The following is a 23,735-nucleotide window of genomic DNA, read 5'->3' on the forward strand; positions in this document are numbered from 1 at the left end:
AATGCTGGGCAAGCCGCACGTGTCCCTCACAGTCTTCTTGTAACCACGTTTTAAAAAGTAAAAATAGATGGGTGAAATTAACTTTAATAATATATGTTGTATAATTCAATATATCCAAGGTATTTTCATTTCAACATAAGTATTAGTCGCATTTCAGGTTGGTACTCGGCAGCCACACGCCTAGAGGTTCTGCACAGGCGAAAGGAGCAAGAGTCAGCAGGGTCACACGTGTGTGCTGCCTACGGGAACCACGACTAGAAGATGGACTTGCGACCCCGAGATTTCAAGCTGGGGGTATTGTAATGACAACGGTGGTGCCACAACGAAAACAAGCATCACACACTGAATCAACATCTGCTGTTCCAGAAAAGATACAGTGTTGCTATTACGGAAACGATGACTTTTATTTCCATCAAGAAAGATTATCACACCATTATTTAAACTTATCTGAAAAAAAATCCTGAAATAATTTAAACTGAAGGCACAGAACAAATTGAAATATTTAACTACTTAAGCTTTAAATGAAAAAATTCAAATTCAAATGTTTCAACAGTAACAATAAATTATGGAAACATTTCCATCACCAAATATCATTCTGACCAAAAGCTATAGTCTTTTGTAATAAAACCAAATTAGCTTAAGCTGATTTCAAGATTTCCATGATAAAAATACTGAATAATATTGAAAAAAATTTCTTCTTTCAAAATACTTATTATATCATTGGGTTCAATAAAAGTATTTTATATATAACAAAGTAGCAATTTGGATATTTGTTGATGGATGACCACTCCCCAAGAAATAACACATCCTTACAAAATGTTTAAAAACATAGCAAAGTGGGTTACAAAATTCTACTTGGAGATCAGGAAAAAAACTTGTTCTGTGTCAATTAGGATATCAAAGCACTTCAATATCAAATTGCCTCCAAAGTCAATCACGATGCGACAGTAATGTACTGCACGGGGCCTTCCGCTGCGCCTCCGTCATCTGCAGGCTGCAGTGTGGCTGAGGGGTCGAACAAGTTGGCAACGATTATTGCCAACAACATCTCTTAGGTATTCAAAAGAGATATATTTTTAAAAATCATTATAAAACTAACTGGAATAATCAGTGACATGCTAGAATACAATGAGCCCCAGCAACACAGCTGCTAGGTTCGACACGAAGTGGCCACGCTGCACCACACGCTGCGCCACACGCTGTGGTGCTCACACACACGTTCTCCGACCATCGATGCCACGTGAGACAGAGGTCACTTGTAAATCAGCTCAGATTCTGAACTCGGTTTCTAATGAAACTTTTTTCAAGTATGCATAATATTAATACGGTAGGAATATTTTCCTCTTAATTTACTCCTTTATGTGTTCAAAGGACAACCATACTGAATAAAGGACAAACAAAATGGGCTGGTCACAGTTTTCAAAAACATCTCAAAAAATATGAAATAACCTAGTGACCAAAAACTGATTGAAAGATATTCACATCTAAAACCTACATTTCAGATTAAAAAAGAGAGCTTTTTACTTTTTCTTAAAAATAATTAAGTTCATAAGTAAAGAAATAATGCGGAAAAATAAGAGCTTCTAAAACACTCAGGAATCTAACCAGAATAAGATAAAAAAGGTCTAGCTTCTCCTACTTAGCTGTGATATATATGTACTGAATAGCAATATGGTTTTAGCTTTATCATCTAATCTAACTGCATAAATCACTGAAATGTTTCCAGCTAAGTTTGCTGATAGAAGGATAATACAAACTCTAGAAAATTATTCTTAGCAAAAACTGCTTCAAAATTTTCCTATATAAAACATTCCTTTGGAAGGGAATCTTTAATGCTTTTGGACTGTTCAAGTAAACACAGCTTTTAACCATCTCCAGCAGTAAACTATAATTATCGCCCAAATTCCTGTCTCTGGGTAAAGTTATCTTTCATTCTCTACTATTCTAATAATGGTATGTTATTTTTTTATAAATCTCTTTTGTGGTGTTAAACTTATATTTTCAACATCTATGAACACTGAGAGACTGAAGAAGAAATAAGCCAGAAAAATCACTTTATAAGCAGCCCGAAGTTGTGAAATGTTGGCACCTACGGACAATGGGAGACAGTTACCATCTGCATTTAGGATGTATCCATTCGCGGCACTGGTATACCAGCAAGAGCAAATGCTACTCCTAGTCTCTTCACTGACACCGGTCTTGGGCACGAGTAGCTCCTTTTGTGACTCAGTCAGTGAAAATAAAGAGCCACCAAAAGTCCTCTAATCTAGCCAGCTGGGTCACGGTTTGGGCAGACTTCATTATTATTGGTCACATTTTGAAAATATGAACTCACAGGATTAGTGGAAGACTGTTTTCAAGCTCAAAGAAATGTGGCTCACTTGAGGAAAACCACTTAAATAACAACAGAAGGACAACGTTAGTGGTTTTGGGCCCTGTAAATACCAGCTGTGTCAGTGGCTCTGAACAACTAGAAACACAATAAAACTAAAGGGTTTTCTTTCCAAAACCTAGGAAAAGAAAGATGTTTAACTCAGAATTGATTTCAAAATTACACCAGGCTGCCAGGCCAGCAAATCACGGTCAGAGTGACTTTGTTCCTCTGCTCCTTCAGCATGGGGACCAGCGCAGAATGGCTCATGCCCACAGTTGACAGGCCATTCACGGCCACGATCATATCTCCACATCTAGAAACAGACAGACACAGACAGAAAGAGAAACAGAAACAGGCTGTCATGATTTCCGTAGTATTAAAACCATTACTCCGAGATTTGTTTAACATGAAAATCCCAGTTTCACTTAACGATTAACCGTCACTGACTAAGGTGTGTTATCTACTCTGAAAAATGTCTGGCGTGATCTTTTAAGCCCGTGTTGGTTTTCCATGGCCAAGCAAGGACGCCCCTGCACCACCCTCTGCTGTAACTGGTGGGTTATTTCAAGGGCAAGAAGGCAACTTTCATATAAGCATAAACAAAATATAACTCGGTGAATAAATCTTTTATGATGTTTTATCTTTAGTTTGAAATGTGAATATGCTATTTTACTGTTAGCTATCTCAATTTCCCTTTGGAAGTAGGTGGAATGCAAATTATGAACTAATTAACCAAAACCCAAACTGGTTAATTTAGCTAAAACAGTGGTTAATTCATTTTCTCCTACGCTTTCCTCATAAAATAATGCTTTTTCTATTTTATAAAATAATCTGATAAAGGATTGATCTGGGGCACATCAACTCTGATCAACTTTTCACAACATTATTTTGATGTCACTTGCTGTTTGCAAACACTGTAAATTCTCCAGTTGTACAGCATTTGATTTCACCATTTACTTTTTGACAACTGGTTTCTTCCCCAAAAACTAGGCACTAAGAACTTGCAACCACCCACCTCCTCCCTTGGCGCAACACCTCATTCTTCTCCCAGCACCTGAGCTTTGAAAAAAGAAAAGCGGCTGCATGTGGACCAGTGCGTCCTTTCTGCCCGGTGGTGACAACTGGCAGAGGGGTTAACGGGAAGGGCTCCGGAGCCAGGCAGTCCTGGGTTTGAACCGCCGTCAACCACGTTCAGCCATTTGATTGTGGGCAAGTTTCTTAACCCTTCTAAGCCTTAGTTATCGTATTTATAAACCAGGACTAAACAACACCGTTTACAAACACTTCGGAGGGTTATAAAGGGGATGCAGTAATACGTACAATCTATCACAAGCATGGGCACTGTGCCTGGCACACTGCCAACTATCAAACATTTGTTCATCAAATATTTATTGAGCCCTGGCCGGGTGGCTCAGTTGGTTGGAGCTTCATCCCGTGCACCAAAAGGCTGTGAGTTCGAATACCAGTCAGGGGGTGCACGAGAGGCAACTGATCGGTGTTTGTCACATCGATGTTTCTCTGTTTCTCTCTCTCTCTCTCTCCCTCTCTCAAATCACTGAAGCATATCCTCAGGTGAGGATTTTAAAAAACAATAAATATTTATTGTGACCTTAGTACATATGTAAGGCACTATTCTGGGTGCCAGGGACGTAACAATAAATGTAATAAAATCCCTTCCCCTTCGCTGAGGGGAGCTTGCATAAATACATCCTTAGGCAGACCCAAGCGCTGCGGAGAAAAACAAAGCAGAGCCATCTAGCGACAGGACTGGACCTGAGTGGGCTGCGGGGCAAGGCTGTTCCACACTAGTCAGTCCCACCACAGTGTGTGCGGGGCGGTGACTCAGGTGCAGCCACGCCACGAGATGAGCGGAATAAACTATGAGTGGCCAGACGGTGCAGGCAGTGCTTCAGCCTGCATCTGAGCTGGAAGATTTTTTCTGCCGAGGGCCAGGCGGCAAACACACGTTTTAGCCTTTGCAATCACATGGTCTCTGTCACAGCAACTCAGCTCTGCCACTGCAGCTCAGGAGCAGTGGCAGACAACATGTAATGAGTGAATGTGGCCACGTTCCAGTAAAACTCGAAGTGCAAGAACAGACAGCTGCCTTTGGAGCTGGCCCCTGGTCTGGACTGTGTCTATCACGTCAGCAATACAAGACTCACTTCAGTCTTCCGTCATAATAAGCAGGCGTTCCCAAGACAATGGTTTTAATGAAGAAAGGCTGATTGGTGTGGTTCTCTTCGTATCCACCAACAATGCTGAAGCCCCAACTTCCCAAGTAGCTCCGTCGTAAAACTACATCATGGCAGCTGTGAAGGGAACTGCAACCAAACACAAACACCAGGAAACAATTCATCTTTGTTGGAGCTCTACACTGGGTCATACTCCCACCGACAGAAAAGGGAAAGGGCTGCTTCATTTCCTTCTGAAGGCATCGTTTTGACCACCCATTTTCCAACACAGATGCTGTCCTAGGTAGACTGAAATTTCTTTCACTTTCTTCAGTCTTCTCTTCCCAAGTGAACACACACACACACACACACACACACACACAGAGGGTTTAAATAAACTGGGTCATGAGTTACACCTCAGAAATTTGTGTGAGATGGTTCTGAGCCTGTGTTCGCTCCCTGCACTGCCAACAGGTATTCCGATCTGATGCCCATCTGTATCTTCAAAATCTGCCTCTACTAAAAGGCGGTGTGCGGGGTCCAGCCCCGCTGACCTCAGCGCTTGGATGAAAGAAACGAGCATCGAAGCAGATTCCCCCCAAATGTAAGATCCCTATTTTTAATCTACACAAGGAATTAAAAGTTGTGGTTTTTTTCCTCCTTCACCTAAAATGCTTTCATTTTAAGAGTGACTCTAACTGACAAAATAGGAAAATCAATCTGGGAAATAGTAACAAAAAACCTATTTTGGTTTTGCTGCACAGAATAAACAGATATAAAGTAGTTAAAACATCTTTGTCATAAAAAAAATCCCCACAAAGTCCACATGCAAGGTCCCTACAAGTCCCTGAGACATGAATTCTACTACAATTTTAGGCCTCTTTGTTTTTTTTTTAACCAAGAAGACAAGTCAGCAAGTTAGATTATAAACAAATAATCTAATAATCCAATTGGATAATCCAATACTATGGAATAATCCAATAATATCTTTGTTTCTTTGTTGTTCTTTCCGTGAAAATGCTTTATAAACCTCAGAGCACTATACAAATTCTAGTTATTACAAATTTATTCCAAATAAAGCTAGGTAGCCCAGAAATTGGCACATTTTTATTCTTTATTTTTATTTTAAATGAGTAATTTTCATACTTTGTTAAGAGTCAAAATGTTTCATCATCACTCAGGTTCAGGATTCTTTTATATGCTAAGACTCTAAACCTATTTGAAAACAAAGAGAGTGACATGCAGTCTCCCTGTCTCAAGCAAACTACGCTACAAGCACCTGGAGGCTCTAGGTGCTTTGGTGACCAGACGCTGCTACCAGTGCCTTGGCTGGTCAGTCGCAAAGTAGCGAATTCTTCACAACTGTGGTCAGCAGCAGCTACTCTCGATCGCCAATGATTGGGTTTAAGATTATGTCCAATAAAAACTGAGTTTACACCCTGCTATTTTAGGAGAGTTAAAAGCATTAGGAACATAGGGCTTTTAGAAAGACTTCTGGGATGGGACAAGGCCCTGCGCTCCAACCCCGCGCTCCGACCCGCGCCCCGACCCCGTGCACAGGAGGGCCGGGAGTGGGTAGGAGCGAACACCGACAAGGACCGAGTTCCTGAGCAGGAGATGGAGTGTCCATCTCATGGCTGCCCACTTGCCAGCCTTAACAGAAATTGGACAGATGGCTTTATTCATTTTTATAAACAGTTATGTCTTTTAGCTTAGTTCTTATTATTAAATTTATCTTTTAAATATAAGCACCTAGGAAAAATTACCATTCTCTTTTGTAACTTGATGTGATGTTGGTACTTTTATCTAACCAAAGTCTTTTCCACCCCCTAAGTGAGTGAATTTACTGGGTTCCATACTAATAAAGGTTGTCATTATGGTTATTTCGTAAAACAACAGAAAAGCTGCCAGTACCTTGGAAGCCCAAGCCACATGACCCAGGATGGGGACCAGCTGGCGTCATACTCATTTTCACTGAACGTGCTTGGTGGCTCGTCTGCTGCCTGCGTGGCCTCCTCGACAACTTGCACCTCAAGTGCTTTCAGGGCAACAGTGGGGGATGCAGCACTGGCTTTCAGCATAGCAACAGCCTCACTGTGACTTAAACTGGTCAAATCAATTCCATTGATATTCAATAATATATCACCTATTGAAAGGATGAGACAAAAAAAATGCACTGAGCTACCAAGTGATTATTTTCCTGCAAATTCTCCTACTGGTAAATTAATCAACAAAAGCTGGTTTCAATGTCTCAGATGAGATAAGGTAAAGGATCATTTTTTACTTCTTTATGATTTTTATAATACTGAAAAAAAATCCAATTCATGAAAAACACTCCACAACAATTTAAAAACTTAAAATAATTTCATAGCATATAGGAGGAGTATGGCTCAAGGCACCGAGACTCACCCAGAAGCCCACACCCTGAGCCCTGGCACGTCACTGGGTTAGCTGGGCACAGCCCTGGCCCGTGCATTTCTCTTCTCTGAGATTCCATGATTTCTGCTGTTCTTCCCAACTCAAAAATTACTTGATACTTTGTATTTAGAAATGAATATTTATATTCTCTTTTAGGTTATATTTATACAGCCTTATACACAAAGACAGCCCTACATAGTTCACTCAGTGCAAACATATCACACTATGTAAAAAGGATATCCTTGGGCCTACACGAAGGAATGAAACTTGTGGTCTGCACATCTTGTCTTGCTTAAGAAAGAAAAAAAGTGTTTGTTCCTCTGTCAGGGTATATAAGAAAAAGGACAGTGAGGATTAAATAAAAGGCTGGAGAGGGAAGGACTCCTCCTCTGGGAAGCACGCTTTGTACCAAGAGAGACTCAGAAAACCCTCCTCTCCTGAAACATCATTTATTTTTCAGATTATTAAAGTAAAGCATTCTCACTGTAGAAAATTTAGAAAACACAGTAAATAACAAGAAGGAAATAAAACTGCTCCCAGTTCCATTACTAGACAAATAACTTTAAAAAAAATAGCAGCCTTATTAAGATATTATTCATATAACATTCAATTCATTCATTTAAAGCTACAGCTTTATGGTGTTTAGTCACAGAGGTGTACAACCACCACACGTCATTTTAAGATGAACCCCAGAAAACAGGTACGACTCAGCAGTCACTTCCCTTCTACCAGCCCTAAGTAACCACTACTCTAGTTCTCTCTCTATAGACCCGCCCATTCTGGGCAGGTCACATAAATGGAGCCAACACATGGTCTTTTGTGACTGGCTGGCTTTTTTCCGTAGGCATAATGTTTTCAAGGTCCACCTGTATTGTAGCCTGTGTCAATACTTCATTCCTTTGTACAGCCAAATAATATCCCATCGTATTACCACGCTGTATTAATCCATTCACTAGCTAGACATGTGGGTTGTTTCCACTTTTCGGCTATTATGGGAACACTGCTATGAAAGTTCACATAGAAGTTTATGTGCCACCACATTTTCATTTCTTCAGGAACAGAACTATTAGATCATACAGTATCACTATGTTTCACTTTTTGAGGAACTGCTGAACTGTTTTCCAAAACAAGTGTACCATTTTACATTCCTGCTGGCAATTGTATGAAGGTTCCAATTTTTCTGCATCCTTGCCAATGTTTGTTACTGTCTGCCTTTTTTATTATATTCATCCTTGTGGGTGTGAAGTGCTTTTGATATGCATTTCCCTAATAACCAATAATAACCAATGAGTTTCTTTTCCTAGGATTATTGGCCATTTGTATATCTCCTTCAGAGAAATGCCTATTCAGATCCTTTGCCCATTTTTCAACTAGGTTATTTGCCTTTATATTTATTGAGTTGTAAGAGTTCTTCATGTTCTACTAAAACACCAATACAAAAGAACCTTTGCACCCCGATGTTCATAGCAGCACAATTTACAATAGCTAGGTGCTGGAAGCAACCTAGATGCTCATCAGTAAATGAATGGATCAAAAAACTATGGTACATTTACACAATGGAATTCTATGCAGCAGAAAGAAAGAAGGAGCTCCTACCCTTTGCAACAGCATGGATGGAGCTGGAAAGCATTATGCTAAGCGAAACAAGCCAGGCAGTGAAAGACAAATATCATATGATCTCACCTTTAACAAGAACCTAAACAACAAAACAAAGAAACAAGCAAAATATGACCAAAGACACTGAAAGAGGGGACAGACTGACAGTGACCAGAGGGGAGAGAAGAGGGAATTTCAGGGGAGAATGGGAAGGGTTTACAGGAACAAATTTAAAGCACACATGGACAAAAGCTAGGGGGAGGGTGGTAATGGGAGGGAAGTGGGGAGGGTTGGGTGGGTGGGCTGGAATGGGAGTAAAAGGGAGAAAACTGTACTTGAACAATGATTAAAATAAAAAGAGTTCTTCATGTTCTCTAGATACAAGTCCTTCATCAGACACATGATTAACAAATATTTTCTCCCATTGCTTTTACTTTCTTGCTGGTGTGTGTCTTTCATCAAATTTGTAATTCTGATGAAGTCCAGTTTATCTGTTCTGTTGCTGCTTGCATTTTTAGTGTTACATCTAAGAAAACCATTCTCTAATTCAAGGTTGTGAGTATTTACACTTATGTTTTTCAATACTTATCTGAAGATCTTACATTTAGGTCTGAGACCCATTGTCAGTTAATTCTTACGTGTGTTGTGAGGCAGGAATCCAACCTCGCTCTTCAAAAAATAGCTTTTAAGACTGCCTTTCTACATGAACAAACCAAGTGTATGAGGAATGCTGTCTTTACCACTCCCACCCCCACTATACAAATTATATAGTATTGATGCACAGTGTGAACTTGTAAATGCACTGCTAATCCCTAAACCCACTACCTTTTATTGTTTTTTTTTTAATTTTATTTTTATTTTTTAAAGATTCGATTTATTTATTTTTAGAGAGAGGGGAATGGAAGGAGAAAGAGAGGGAGAGAAACATCAATGTGTGGTTGCCTCTCATGTGCCCCCACTAGGGAGCCAGCCCGCAACACAAACACCCGCCCGGAAGGGAATCAAACCAGTAACCTTTTGGTTCACAGGCCGGCACTCAATCCACTGAGGCACAGCCGCCAGGGCCCCACTACCTTTTAAAGTTTGTGTTCTGCCCCACCTCCTCTGTGAGCCCCTCCCAGTTTATTGTGAGTAACATTTGTATTTTGGACATGGTCATAGGCTACCACAACATGGGCAACAGAAATCTCTTAAGAGTCTTTTCCAATGTAAAACAATCCAACACTTTAAATAACTGTTAGAAAACGCTAAGCTTCAGCATTAGGCATTTTTCTAACCTTATAAAGAGGCTTTTTGTCTGCATATGCAAAGGACGTTTTAAAGGGAAAAAAAGTCATGTCCATATGTACAAAGCTGAATTCAGGGAGAAGATGTGGTGAAATTGTTGAAGAGCCTATCTTACCTCTCTTGATCCTGCCATCACGCGCAAGGCAGCCATGAGGCGGCACGCTGGTCACGAAGATGGGCAGCTCACCACTCTTACTGCCTCTGCCCCCAGCCACGGTCATTCCCAGGGACTCGTGCGGCTCCTTCTTTACAGTGATGTGTTTTTCTTGGCACGTAACACACTGGGTAAGATCCTAATTCATGAGAGAAAAATTCATTGAATATATTCATTGGAATAAATAATACACAGCAAAGAGGACAGCTTAAACTAATGTAAAAACTTGTGTGGCAACTGTGAGTCATTTTATTTATCACTTACTATAGAACTGAAAGTAATACACAATTCCTCGTAAGTACAAACACTGCAACGATCGCTGTTGATCACTATGTCAAACTTAGGACTAGCATATTTTCCTATGAGGATTTATGAAACTGAAGCAACTCAGGACTGTTGACATGTGGAGGTTAAAGTAAAATAGGCACATCGTTTGTACGGTTACCTTAAACTCCAACATATGGTCAATTCTATAAAAGTAATGCATTTGAGTTTTAAGATTCTTAAGATCCCTTTATTCTTTAGAATAAAGATCCCTAAGAGATCCCTAAGATCCCTAAGATTCTTTAAGATTCTTAAGATTCTTAAGAGCCAATTAATTTTTCTTCCATCTTTCTCCCATATTCTTTGAAAGAAAAGTTGACAGATTGGTACAAAAGTAAAATGTTTTGCCAACTGCCAGAAACAAGCTACAGATTTATCTTGATTCTTACTGATGAGGATTATCAGAATAATCCATCATGAAGTGGCTGCAAGTCCACCTTCAAAACCTTCATGAAAAGCTAAAAGGATATGAAATAACTGAATTTTTAAAGAAGTTATTGACAGGGAAATAAATTCCTAACAAACTACATCCTTAAGGTAAAGCTATTTTTTTGTGACATTTGTTACTGCTACTTATCACTGTGACACCCCTGGAGGAAAAGACTAATACATCACTTTTATTTCTGAATTAGAATCCAATACAAAACAAGGAATACATATGCGATATTAATATTAAAATAACAATAGCTAACTTTTACTGAGGGTTTACTCTGTGCAAAGCTAATGGCTCTACATACATTATTTCACTTCCTTCTCCCACTGTCCCCCTTTACAGACAGGGAAATAACCTTAGAAAGGTCATGGAAGTTACCCCAAATCATACAAGTGACTGCACTGGAATTTGAATGGATGTGAGTTTTAAAAAATATATATTAGTACAGGGTTTGTATGTATTCATGTAGTATGGTGCACTATGTACGTCTATTATTTATAGACACCCACAGCACACAGGCACTATCCCACTACATGTTAATAGTACAAGGTAAGGTCTCGAAAGGTTTCTAACACTTACCAACTATAAGAGAATGTTAGAGATGATGAAATAATTATATTAATGTTATTAACAATGTTAACAATGGAAATATAAGAATTATATTTACAGAACTGTAACATTTCCTTCAGCGGCATAAAGTCAGAGTTGACAACCACAGATCTGTTAACCAGGTCCTGGAATTCTAGGCCAGTGCCTTTCTCTGGTCCTGAAATCCCTGCCGTCCTGAAATTTTATCAAGCGAACTGCCTGTGGTACAGCAGAGCATTCCTGGAGAATGTTATGACCTAGTAGAACACTTGTGAATGTCTTAAGTGGTCTCCTATATTGAAGTATCAAATCTGTTAGTATGCTCCGAAACTGGGCAAAACCATTTCATTATGAAGACAAGTCATGTGAACTCAGCCTTGAGTGCATTTACTGAAGCATTTCCACTCCCAGGTGTGTCACCATTTAAGGGTGGTGGTTTTATTCCTGAGGGCTGACATGAATGCACTGTTTTCCTCAGAACCAAACCTAACTTCAGCAATCACACTCAGTGAGCTTCAAGGAAAGGTCTCAGCATTCAGCACCATATGAATGTCTGTCCAAGCAGCTACTAAGAAGCTTAGTAGCAGACCTTTATTTTTAATGATTCTAGTCTCATGAACAGGTTGTTTTGGTGAACTTTATGTTTGCTTCCCTAAGAGACTTTTATTTTTCCAAATCAGGAGTTTACATAACAAGTGCAAGAGTAAATATCTAAATTAACACTTAAAGTACATTTTATGTGGCTGTTCTACCTAACTAGGTTTGCAGAGTACCTAGACTAAGAATAAATTCAGCATTGCTATTTAAAACACCATCACATAAAATTAAAGAGAATAAGAATTAGCAGAATTAAAAGAGAAAAATATATGTACCCCAAACAAAATGAAGCAAGCAGATATCTATGTGAATGTTGAAGTGACTGAGTTTTTAAAATTGTCTTATGCCTTAAAACTGTAATGTCAGACATCGATATCTCAAATTATTATAGAATTCAATGACAGAAAAGATTCAATAATCAACTTTTGGCTTATACTATCATTCCTTGGAATATATATCTTGTAAAGCAAGGACAAGCTATCTGAAACAACTCCTATCAAAAATTTCTATTCAAAACACTAACTCCTTTATCACAGTCTCCATTAGGAATGCAAAATTATAGGTTTCCTTCATACATTTTGGTTTTTGTTCAGAAATGAGAACGAAGTGTGTGGTTGTAATTTCACATAAGTATTAACTAAACCAAAGGCCAGTGAGTGACAAGTCTGCACTGAAGCTCAGAAAACCAGATAAACCTGATGGCTCAAAAATACCCCCATCTTTGAGCAATGCTTCCCTAGGGTGCCTGTGACATTCCAAAGGTAATTACTTTCTCAAATACTGAACTTAACATTAAAAAGCCATCTTGGCACATAGGGAATTTCTATGGTTTTTAAGCAGACTAATGGATAACTTTTTGTTTGGTAACACAATTTAATTTTACTCAAGGAAAGTGACTTTCCTTGGAAGCTCACATTTAGCCTGTATGTTCAAATGGTTGGGTGAACATCATGGTTGAAAAAATCCCGGCCTACCAGAAACTGAGTTTAAGTGAAGGATCAAATAAAGAACATAATATCAAAAATGCAGTAGAGTACCACCCTTTTTTGATTTTTGCAACTAAAGTTAGAGTATCAAAATTCTCAGTACAGATAAACATGTCCTAGGAATATAATACCAGTGAAATATTAAAGAAGCTGTAAAAATGCTCAATATATGAGAATTTTAAATAATTCCCATATAAGCTATAATATAAAAAGAAATGTGCTATACTAATACCTATCAAAATGTATGATTTATATGTTTAATAATCACATGTCTAATTCTGTTGTTGTAGGCAGCCTGCTCAATTGCTAAGTATAGACCTGTCCATCACTGTCTTCATTTTGTTTTTTCAATCTGATAACTGTTACATTAAATGAGCAACCCAAGACAAAACCCACTTTCGAGCAGGACTAAACACATATAAAACTTTTTCTGGAAGATCAAACACTTCTTGTCAATCACCTGGCAGAGGGACCCTCTTCACTAAGAAACTGTCCCTACTGACTGAGGACCTGAAACAATACAGTTGCTCTCCAAGGCAGCAAAACATCCACATCTCACATCCTCAACACTCATGCTCGCCTTCTCCAACAGAAGGACAGCCCTCATTTAAATTTTACCAGCTTGTAACAATGATCCTTTGTGGGCGGATAAATTACAACACACACACACACACAGAACACCTCACCTTATGTGAGCTGGGTCTGCTGTAATACAGCGCCTGTGCATGGTGCTGGCTGCTGCTCGGAGCTCCTGCTTCTCGGACAGCATTACCCGGCTGGGCTTTCCCTGGTCTAGCAATCGTTAAATTCACCCTCTCTCCACTAGCCTGGAGAAAACACATAGACATTACCACCTGTCATTAGTGACACTTCTCATTGTAAAAATTATAGGCAGCATCATTTCCAATGCACTACCATTATAGCAGAGCCTCGGCTGGGTAGTGACTGCAAGTACCCAGTGGTGGGGAGGACGGGGGTTTGTCTAATGGATTAATATGTGAAAACTTCTGCAGTTGAGTATCACACATACACAGCTCTTAGACATGCCCTCCCCAATCCTACCTCCAAAATAACCAAGCAAAGCAGTAAAACTGCCTGTGTTCTCATCTCCCCTTGTTTTCTTGATTTTTAAAAAATACTTCCTTTCAATATCGGCCTTGGCATTGAGAGGGGGATGACAAAGGAAAGAACACAGAAAGGAAGAACTAATTAAAAACTTGATTATAATCCCTTGTGACTTTTGAAATCAATCTCATGGTGGCTACTTTGGAAGTAATAATCAGCAAAACAACACACAGCTTTGTTTCTGCTTGTGATAGATCTGAATCAATACAGGACATCAGTTTACACCAGGGGTGTCCAACTCATTTCCACCGGGGGCCACATCAGCCAGCTGCCTTCAACGGGCCCAATGTCATTTTAGGACTGTACAAATGTGACTACTCCTTGACTAGGGGCTAGGAGCTTGGCACTGCCGCTGGTAGAAACAAGGTGCTGGGCCGGATAAAACAAGGTGGAGGGCCGGATTTCAGCCCCAGGGCCTTGTGTTTGCCACCTGTGGCTTAAACAGTCCTGAAAAGAAGGATTATAGAGATCCTGTATGACAAGGTATGTATGTCTTATCACACATATACACACTGTATTGCATATGACACACCCACACACATGTTCTCAAGTACTACCGTACATTACTTTAGAGGTTCATGACTATTATTTTGAATTTAGAGGTCTATTATCTATATATTTACATTTTAAACATAGATTCATATCTAGTATATTTTTAAAATGTTACTTAATATTTATTTAAAATTATGTTATCTTTGCATTTAATGTACAGGCCTAATTTATTTAATGCTGATTTTTGATCATGACCGCAGTTCCCAATTTTATTATTATTACTCCTATGGGAAAATATAATAGCCTACCTTCAAGGAATTATGGCAGAAAGAGGGGAACTTCCCATAACTATAGTCAATAAGGTTAAGAAATTACTCTATTTTTAGTTCTTAAATTGGAAAATCAGTGATAACTAACTTTTAGGGCCTCACTGAAAATCACTTTCCTATCCAAGCATTTTATTAAACTAAATCGTTTCAGACAAAGTTCTTTAGAATAACTGAAAGTTAGCATAGCCAGACATCCAAAGCAGAGTGTAGGGACTTGATCTAGAGGATAAATAACAAAACAGAATACTTCTAATCCTGATATTTACAATTCAGATTATTCAGATCACACAGTGTGGAGTGGTGAGATGCTCCCCTTTGTGACTTCATTTCAATGAATAGGACTATTTTCATTCTGCTTAATACCTGATAACTACCAAATACTTTCTAATCAGTATTTCAACTTCAGTGGAAAACTCCTGTTTACACAAACTTTAAACGAAAATAAATCACTGATCTTCCCAGATTGCTTAAAAGACAAAATTCTTTGCACGTCATGGAAGTGGGCATTTACGCTTTAAATGCTGAACCAACATTTGCACTTAAACTAAATTTATTATTATTATTTTTAGTCTGTATTTTTTAATTGTTGTTCAAGTATAGTTGTCTCCAATTCCTGCTCCCATACTCCCCCCAACCCAGCCATCCCCACCTCGCACCCTCGATCCTCCCCGCCTTTGGCTTCGTCCCTGTGTCCTTTATACATGTTCCTGAAAACCCTTCCTGCTCCCCCCCACCATTACCCCCTCCCAACCTCCCCTCTGGTTTCTGTCACTTTGTTCTTACTTCTAATGTCTCTTGGTTATATTTTGCTTGCCTGTTTGTTTTGTTGATTAGGTTCCACTTATAGGTGAGATCACCTAAATGCCCATCAGTAAATGAGTGGATCAAAAAACTATGGTACATTTACACAATGGAATACTATGCAGCAGAAAGAAAGGAGCTCTTACTCTTTGTAACAGCATGGATGGAACTGGAAAGCATTATGCTAAGTGAAATGAGTCAGGCAGTGAAAGATAAACTAAATTTAAATAGGCTGTACATCTAATACTCCAGGGTTTCAAACACAGCAAAAGAAATGAGTTGAAGACAAGATTTTTTTTTTTAATGCAGAATGCCTAAATGACAACACCCATAATTCATAAATAAATAGCATGACTTGTTGTTGGGAGTATAAATTGGTATGATCTTTCTGAAGGGAAGTTAAGCAAAATGTCTTAAACTTTAAAACAAAATGTAAGTTATAGAACACAACACACCAATTACACAGCTATTAAAAATCATGATGTAAATCTATACTTATTGTCATGATAAGTCTACAACATACTGTTGACATGAAGAAAAAGTTAAGCCCTGGCTGGCGTAGCTCAGTGGATTGAGCGCGGGCTGGGAACCAAAGTGTCCCAGGTTCGATCCCCAGCCAGGGTACATGCATGGGTTGCAGGCCATAACCCCCAGCAACCGCACATTGATGTTTCCCTCTCTCTCCCTCTCCCTCTCCCTCTCTCTCTCCCCACTCCCTTCCCTCTCTAAAAATAAATAAATCAAGTCTTAAAAATAAAATTAAAAAAAACAAAAACAACAAACAATAAAAACACCTCATTAAAAAAAAAAAGAAAAAGAAAAAGTTAAAGCCCTGGCTGGTATAGCTCAGTGGACTGAGCACGGGCTGTGAACCAAAAGGTCGAGGTTCAATTCCCAGTCAGGGTACATGCCTGGGTTGCGGGCCAGGTCCCCAGTAGGGGGCTTTCCAGAGGCAGCCACACATTGATGTTTCTCTCTCTCTCTTTTTCCTTCCCTCCCTCCATCTCTAAAAATAAATAAATAAAACCTTAAATGAAAAAGTGGAAACTCAGAGTTTACAAGGTGGGTGCATGTGTTAAGTATTTGTGTATTTAAGTATACACAAAAGTGTTCGTAACGATGATCTCCAAAACATAGATGCTGACATCTTGGGGTGTTTACATTGAATGTGATTTTAACTTCCTTCTCTATTTTCCGTATTTTGTCTTTATGATTCTCTTTTTGAGACATCGAGTACATATTTTTATAGTCCCCAAAACATTAAGACATTTTTTTTTTCCCATGAAGAAACTGAAATGGAGCACATTCAGTTTTCTACAGTTTGGGAGACATGATGCAACTGTTTAACTATTTGGATTATAAACATACAAATATACAACATGTTATCATGAACATTTTTAATGTATTTTCTACCTGTGCATCTATATTTTTCATGTTTTAGTTAGAAATGAATGAGGACCATCTATTTAGGAATTAGAGTATTTTAACACTGCCTGAAATATATAAAGTCAATCTATTTCTTTGTATCTTACTGATCTGACTTCTCACTTTATAAGCCAACTCAGCACTCCTGTTTCCTTTAATAAGTCCCATAACTGGATTAACTTTCTTCTTTTTTTCCCAACCCTGTTCCTTCCATGATGGAATTGTCTTCACTGGACAGCAGCTGGTGGGTATCCAGATGAAGGTCCAAATGCCACCTCTGATTTCAAGAAATTTCAAGGCATGCAATTTCTTAAAATCTCAAGTCTATCAAGTAAGACCAATAACTGAATCTCCTCTCAATGCAATACAGCTGTGTGTGTGTTTCTGTTATGACTGCATCGAACCAAAAAGTTAAAAAAAAGAGCAAGTTAAAGAGGATTGAGACTTGGGTTTTCGTACAGTCTTAAATTTTCATTGTTATTTAATTCTATGTCGTATGCACATTTTTAGTGACTATCAACCTACTCAATTCCTGATGCTCAAATACATTAATGCTTGATTTCCTTTGTAGTGTTTTGTTGTGCTTTAAAAGAAAGACATTTTTTGTTCTACCTTGATCTCTGTAGGCGGTACCCACATTGGGCTGAATTCCATGGCAGGTTACAGAATGTAAAATCTTCTCTGGATGGTTTCTAATTTATCTATTTCAATGTTCTTATGACAATATGGTTTTTCTATAATAATAACTATCCTTACTTTCTCCACAGGGATATAATGAGGAGAAATGTTATAATGTGTTTGAAATGCTTTAAATTCCTTAAAATTATAAAAAGGCATTATAGACATGAGTTATTCTTAATAAAAAAGACTTTCCCTCTATTTTTATGGATCCTGAAGTAAAGAAGGAAAATTAAGAGACAAGATAAGTCAGAACCTTAGTGATCAAAGCTCCTTTGAGCCTGTCTTTTCTCACCTGTTAAATGTGGACAACACCATCTGTTATGTCCGGTACTAGATGGAGCCAAGGGAGCAAACAAGAAATGCACGTGAAACTTTAGAGACTTTATAAATACCCAGCCGGAAAGTTCAGGGAACACCGTATTTAGAAAACATTCTATCTATAGTGAAGTTATACTACTGTGGATTTTGAAGAATTTAGATAGCCATGCTTGATTTGTCCAATGAAATATAAAATATTCTAGATTCTTATGTTACTGGCCAATGAAACAATAATTGACATATGGTAGTGAAGGCCAAGCACCTGGAAAGCATGTCTCAAGTTTACCTGAATGATCTGGGCGGCCAGCTCAGGAGTCCCATGCTTCAGGTCGTGCCCGTTGATGGCAAGCACGCGGTCATTGCTGCTGAGCCTCCCATCCTGTGCAGCAAGCCCCCCTTCCAATAGGTCAAGAATAAAAACTCCTGGCTCATCTGTCCTTCGTACGAGTTTGATGCCGAGCTGTTCACCAGAGTCCCGTTTATGAAGAACCACATGGAAAATCTCTTCTCGTGGAGAGTTCCCATCAGAATGGTTATATGCTCGGTTACCAAAGCGTCTCTCTCGAAGCACAGTGAGCTGCAGGGCGCTGCAGGGCTGTGAAAGGACAGCTCTGGCATAATTGTGGGACACATTGCTAATATCATAGTTGTTGACCTAAAAAAAAAAGGAATTACGATAAAAATTTGGCAATCTTTTTCCCCCAATCTGCAGAAATAACATTTCCCAAAGAAACTAACATTGTGACATGTTATACAATCATTATTTACAAAGAAATCCACTCTAAAAACATCCTAAAATTAACTTACAATGATTAGCTTTAAGTAGAGAATAACAGGACCACAGGGCTAATGACAGTCCTGAGTTAGCATCCTTGGTTCTGCCATGTAACTCGTTTGAGTGTGCTTCCCCATGTGTGCAATGTGTTACACAGGTGGGAGCGAGATTAGGTACGAAGAAAAAATACACTCCTGTATATGGGGACACAGGAGACATGGCAAAATCCCAACCTTCTTTACATATAAAAACCGCAAAACGTATCTTTATATAATTCAGGTTCCATAGTATCACAATTTTCTAAGTTTTAAATTTAGGAATATTCCCCAGCTGGTGTGGCTCAGTGGATTGAGTGCCGGCCTGTGAACCAAAGGGTCACCAGTTTGATCCCCAGCCAGGGCACATGCCTGGGCTGCAGGCCAGGTCCCCAGTAAGGGATATATGAAAGGAAACCACAACGTTGACATTTCTCTCCCTCTCTTTCTCTCCCTTCTCCTTTCTAAAAATAAATAAATAAATACATACATACATACATACAATTTTTAAAATAAAAAAGTATGTGAAAAAATAAACTTATGAGTAAGAACAAAAAGGTGCAAATTAACAGAATTAAAATTGGTACCTGAAGAATTTGGTCTCCAGCAAGGAGTCTTCCATCTCTGGCGATTATCCCATCCCGATAGACTTCCTGAATAACAATGTTAATCAGTGGTGTTTCATTGCCACCCACAATGCTAATTCCTAACTGAATATAAGGGTTAGAACGGTGAATTTCAATCGTGGTGATTTCGCCTTCTGGTAAACCAGGTGGCTGTTGTGTGGCTGCCAAGTTAAAAATGAGAGAGAAAAATAGATGGAAAGAAAATAAATGTTTTATATTTTGATGTTCTCCTGGTAAATAAGTCATCTTCTGTTAACAGATGATTAATAACTGATAATACCACTGGATAAGAAAAACAGAATGACAAAAATATCTATGTTAAGATCATCTAAACATTTCCTCTTCTGAAGGTGATCAGTATATAACCAACAAATAGCTACTATGTATCAGATCACTAGGGAAGACACAATGATCCGATAAAAAATATTAGGAGAATGTCATCTTGTCCTAACTGATAAGAGAAAGTCTGAACCATGAAACAACTGGAAACCGTGCAAAGCAGTACAAAGAAAAGACCGACTCTGTGGTATGTAATCACCATGGATGTTGACAGAGTCATCACGTCAGCTCTAAGAAGAGGTGGGTCTTGAGCCTTAGGAGATGGAAAAGAATTATAGCACTGGCAGGGAAAATGGGATATGTTCAGTAAAATCTGGAGTTTTATAAGAAACAATCAAATTTAAAACCCAGTTACTGAGATATGCCCAAGATCTAGGACCACGGGCTTTCTGCTCATTCCTGGTGGGCTGTGCAGTCAGACTAGTGGTTGCCACCAGGGGACTGCAGCAGTCACAGGCAAGGCCTCAAAGACGGACAGGTACCCAGCCATTTCTAGGCGGTATGAGCTTGACCAATTAATCTCTCAAGACTCAGTTTTCCCACCATTAAAAAACAAATTTCATAATATTATTACAAGAATTTAATCACTTAATTTATGTAAAGTGCTTGGTACTGAGCCCAACACACAGCAAGCACTTAATCTGAGGTATTATTTTTGTCATGTTTGATGTTACTGACTTCTTAGTCAAGAAGCGACAAACTTCTGAAAACATGAACTGACAAGAAGAAGCATGTTAACGTCTAGTGAATTCACGGACTACAACAGAAGAGGGGTGGGAAGGAGCACCTTCTTCCAGGGTAAGGTTCATGTTCTGTTTCTAAAATGCCAACTGTTAGACTTACAGACTTAAAGGGTGATTTTTGTGGTATGTGAATTATATCTCAATAAAGTTATTCTTTAAAGAGGAAAAATGCACATTGGAAAAATCATAGGGAACAGAAGGAAAGAAGCGAATGTCTGATTTGAAAACATGAGAAACAAAAAGAAAGAGGTAAATGGAACGTACTGTCAGCAATGGCACTCTCCTCAAAGGCAGGGTTGTCCAGGCCAGGCTCCTCAGTCCACGCAGGAAGAGAGGCTGAGGTCAGGTTCCGCTCGACGGGCACTGCACCTGTCCCTGAGCAGTCTGTTTCGGGTGATAGGGTACCTGGGAGATCTAGTATAGTGGTTCCATTCTCATTCTCAGTCTCTGTCTGAGTTTTACTCGTTTTTCTTCTCTCTAGGGCAACTCTCCAATGAGAAGCTCCTGGACATCTAGAAAGAGAGCATCAGATGGTTTCGACGCACAAGCACCAAGAGGTACCCACAGCAGTCCATAATGCCACTTGAACTAAGTTCTTACCACTCCACACAGCCAGCTTAAGACAAGGCATTGGCATAAACAGAGTTTGGCATATATCTCAAAGAACACTTCAATTAAAAAATCGTATTCAGGTATATGCTAGTACCAGAAACACAGAGTATACAGTATGGTTGACTCTATACTGCAGGACTTACTCTGAAAAATCTGATTACAACCCTTTCTTACAGGTTGAATGGCTTAACCACAGGAGTGGAAACCAGCAGTTTTCTTCCTTAACGAGCCCTTAAATGCTTAGAACTTAAGTGCCAATATACCTCTACACTCTCACAGCCAGTGTTACACATTTACTCATTAGTGGATAGCAGTGCATGTGAAGCTTTACCACTTGCAGGAAAGCACAGCAAAGGCCCAAATAACTTTATTATAGACATGGAAGGAAGTAAAAAAATTATGTATCTCCTAGTTTGTAAAATTAGAATTGCAATAGTAGAATTCAGATATGCTATGTAGGTTAAAAATACATTCCAAGTACTTAGGAAACTTACATAAGCACAAAGAAATAAGAACTGTTAACTTGCTTGTTTTTACTTATTTAAGCAAACAAAAGGGCAGATAGGTGCTTCCTTAAACATTTAAATAAAATTCTACACAGACTAGAAATGCCTTTTACATTTGACCCTTTCACTGGACAACATGCTGCCGCCCAGTCTGTAGGGTGGGGGAAGGAAAGGGGATCAGTGAAGGGGAACCAGACACACATTCCCACAGCCCAGCACGACTGACACCTCGTACTTCCATGTTGGGACAAGAAACTACAGAAAGGCAACAGTTTTATGTCTAGGATTGTAGATCTTCATTCACTGACAATATTTTTAAAAATGTAAAATTTTGATAAAAATTGAGTATGGGATTAAATTCAATTAAAATGGAAAGCTATCCCTTAACTATAATAAGAATAAATTTTTCCCCATGAACTGAAGATTTAAGTTCTGGATTTCAGGTTCTTGAAAAGGATCATCATGAAGTTTCTTTACTCAACTTTCTCTCATGGCTTATCTTCTCTTCCCCGTGTCAGGAAGGGGACAACTGACTTTGCTCACTGCACTGCAGTGCAGCACTCCAGGGGATGTTCCTACAAGGATGTGACGAATAATTTTGAACGCTGTATCATCAAAAAAGTTATTTTTGTAAGTAGATTTAATTAGAAATGCATTTTAAAAATATTTTATTCAATTCACAATTTGAGGCAAAAACTGTATCATAAAAAATATTTGTGACTAAACAGATAAAGATTTAATTCCTCAAATATATGAGTATATCATACACAAATATATACATGGGGAATAGCTAGTCTTCAATGGAAAACATGAACTACGAACAGGAAATACAAAAACAGAATCTAAACACCTGGGAATTAGCCTAGCTAATAAAAAAATCCTACAAACTACAAAGCCTAACTTATAGTTGTTAAACATGCAAAAATAAATTTAAAAAACCCCCTAAAGTTGTTAGATAAAGAAACAGGTATACTTAAATTCCCAATGGGACAGCAAATTAGAACTAAACAAATACACTTTAAAATGATATCGTATGCCCTGGCTGGCATAGCTCAGTGGACTGAGCGTGGGCTGCCACCAAAGCATAGCAGGTTTGATTCCCAGTCAGGGCACATGCCTGGGTTGCAGGCCACAGCCCCCAGCAACCACACATTGATGTTTCTCTCTCTTTCTCCCCCCTTCCCTCTCTAAAAATAAATAAAAATAAAATCTTTAAAAAAATGATATCATATAAAAATATGAAAGAATGATCTTGACCAGCATTTTAGGAAATTATAGAGAAAACCTTTGGGAATACCCATATTTCAGTAAGATGCATCAGCTCAGTAGACTGAGATAGAAGAACAAGACAAGAGGAGACTAAAGGAGAAAGACTTCAAGGCAATCAAGGGAGAGAGGAGTGCCACCAAAGAAAAAGTGACTGATAACACAAATGCCACAAAAGTGACTGATAACACAAATGACACACAAGGAGCAAATAAGAGAAGGACCAAAAAACATTACTTTGATTAAACAATGAAAAGGTCACAGACAAAACACTTAGAAAAAAACACTTTCAGTGATGAGGACAAAAGCCCAAACTATGATACCAGCATTTCTGCTACCGAAATACAATCATCTACAAAAACTACACAGTAAGAATAACAGTGCTTGATGAATAAGAGGATTGGGAAAGACCATTCAAAACCTGTGCATCTGGGAGGGAAATGGCTGCTATCAGGGATGAGGTTTCTTTGGGGGATGTTGGAAATGTTCTAAAAATTAAAATTGCGATGACGGCTGCATACTCAGGTAGGGGCTGGCTGAGAAAACCCAGGGAAAGGCAGCAGGCCCTGCCAATGGGGCTGGCTGAATGGGAAACTGAGACTCAGAGTTGACTGTGGGCTACGATGGGGGTTGCCACAGTGGAAGAAACTCCTAGTATCACATGAGAGTTTGTTGGAAAGTGGGGCTAGAGATCAGCAAGCCAGCCGCATTGTTCCCTCTTTGACCCCTCC

The 23,735-nt window shown here is 38.9% G+C and overlaps 1 protein-coding gene across 2 annotated transcripts in view; it reads right to left on the reverse strand.

The window, feature by feature from the left end:
* Window positions 1-343: 343 nt before the first annotated feature.
* The window catches only part of LNX2 (ligand of numb-protein X 2), an 86,048-nt gene continuing 62,656 nt past the window's right edge, over window positions 344-23,735 (reverse strand). For both annotated transcript variants that reach the window (XM_036018350.1, XM_028504904.2), the window contains exons 3-10: window positions 20,885-21,132; window positions 19,500-19,699; window positions 18,389-18,757; window positions 13,618-13,758; window positions 9,965-10,142; window positions 6,463-6,694; window positions 4,540-4,698; window positions 344-2,687 (exon numbers count right to left, since the gene is read on the reverse strand). In XM_036018350.1, coding sequence (XP_035874243.1) covers window positions 2,552-2,687; window positions 4,540-4,698; window positions 6,463-6,694; window positions 9,965-10,142; window positions 13,618-13,758; window positions 18,389-18,757; window positions 19,500-19,699; window positions 20,885-21,132 — 1,663 coding nt within the window. In that variant the 3' untranslated portion in view covers window positions 344-2,551. The remainder of the gene's footprint in view (window positions 2,688-4,539; window positions 4,699-6,462; window positions 6,695-9,964; window positions 10,143-13,617; window positions 13,759-18,388; window positions 18,758-19,499; window positions 19,700-20,884; window positions 21,133-23,735) is intronic.

This window comes from Phyllostomus discolor, chromosome 2 (genome assembly GCF_004126475.2).
Source record: "Phyllostomus discolor isolate MPI-MPIP mPhyDis1 chromosome 2, mPhyDis1.pri.v3, whole genome shotgun sequence".
Taxonomy (NCBI): domain Eukaryota; kingdom Metazoa; phylum Chordata; class Mammalia; order Chiroptera; family Phyllostomidae; genus Phyllostomus; species Phyllostomus discolor.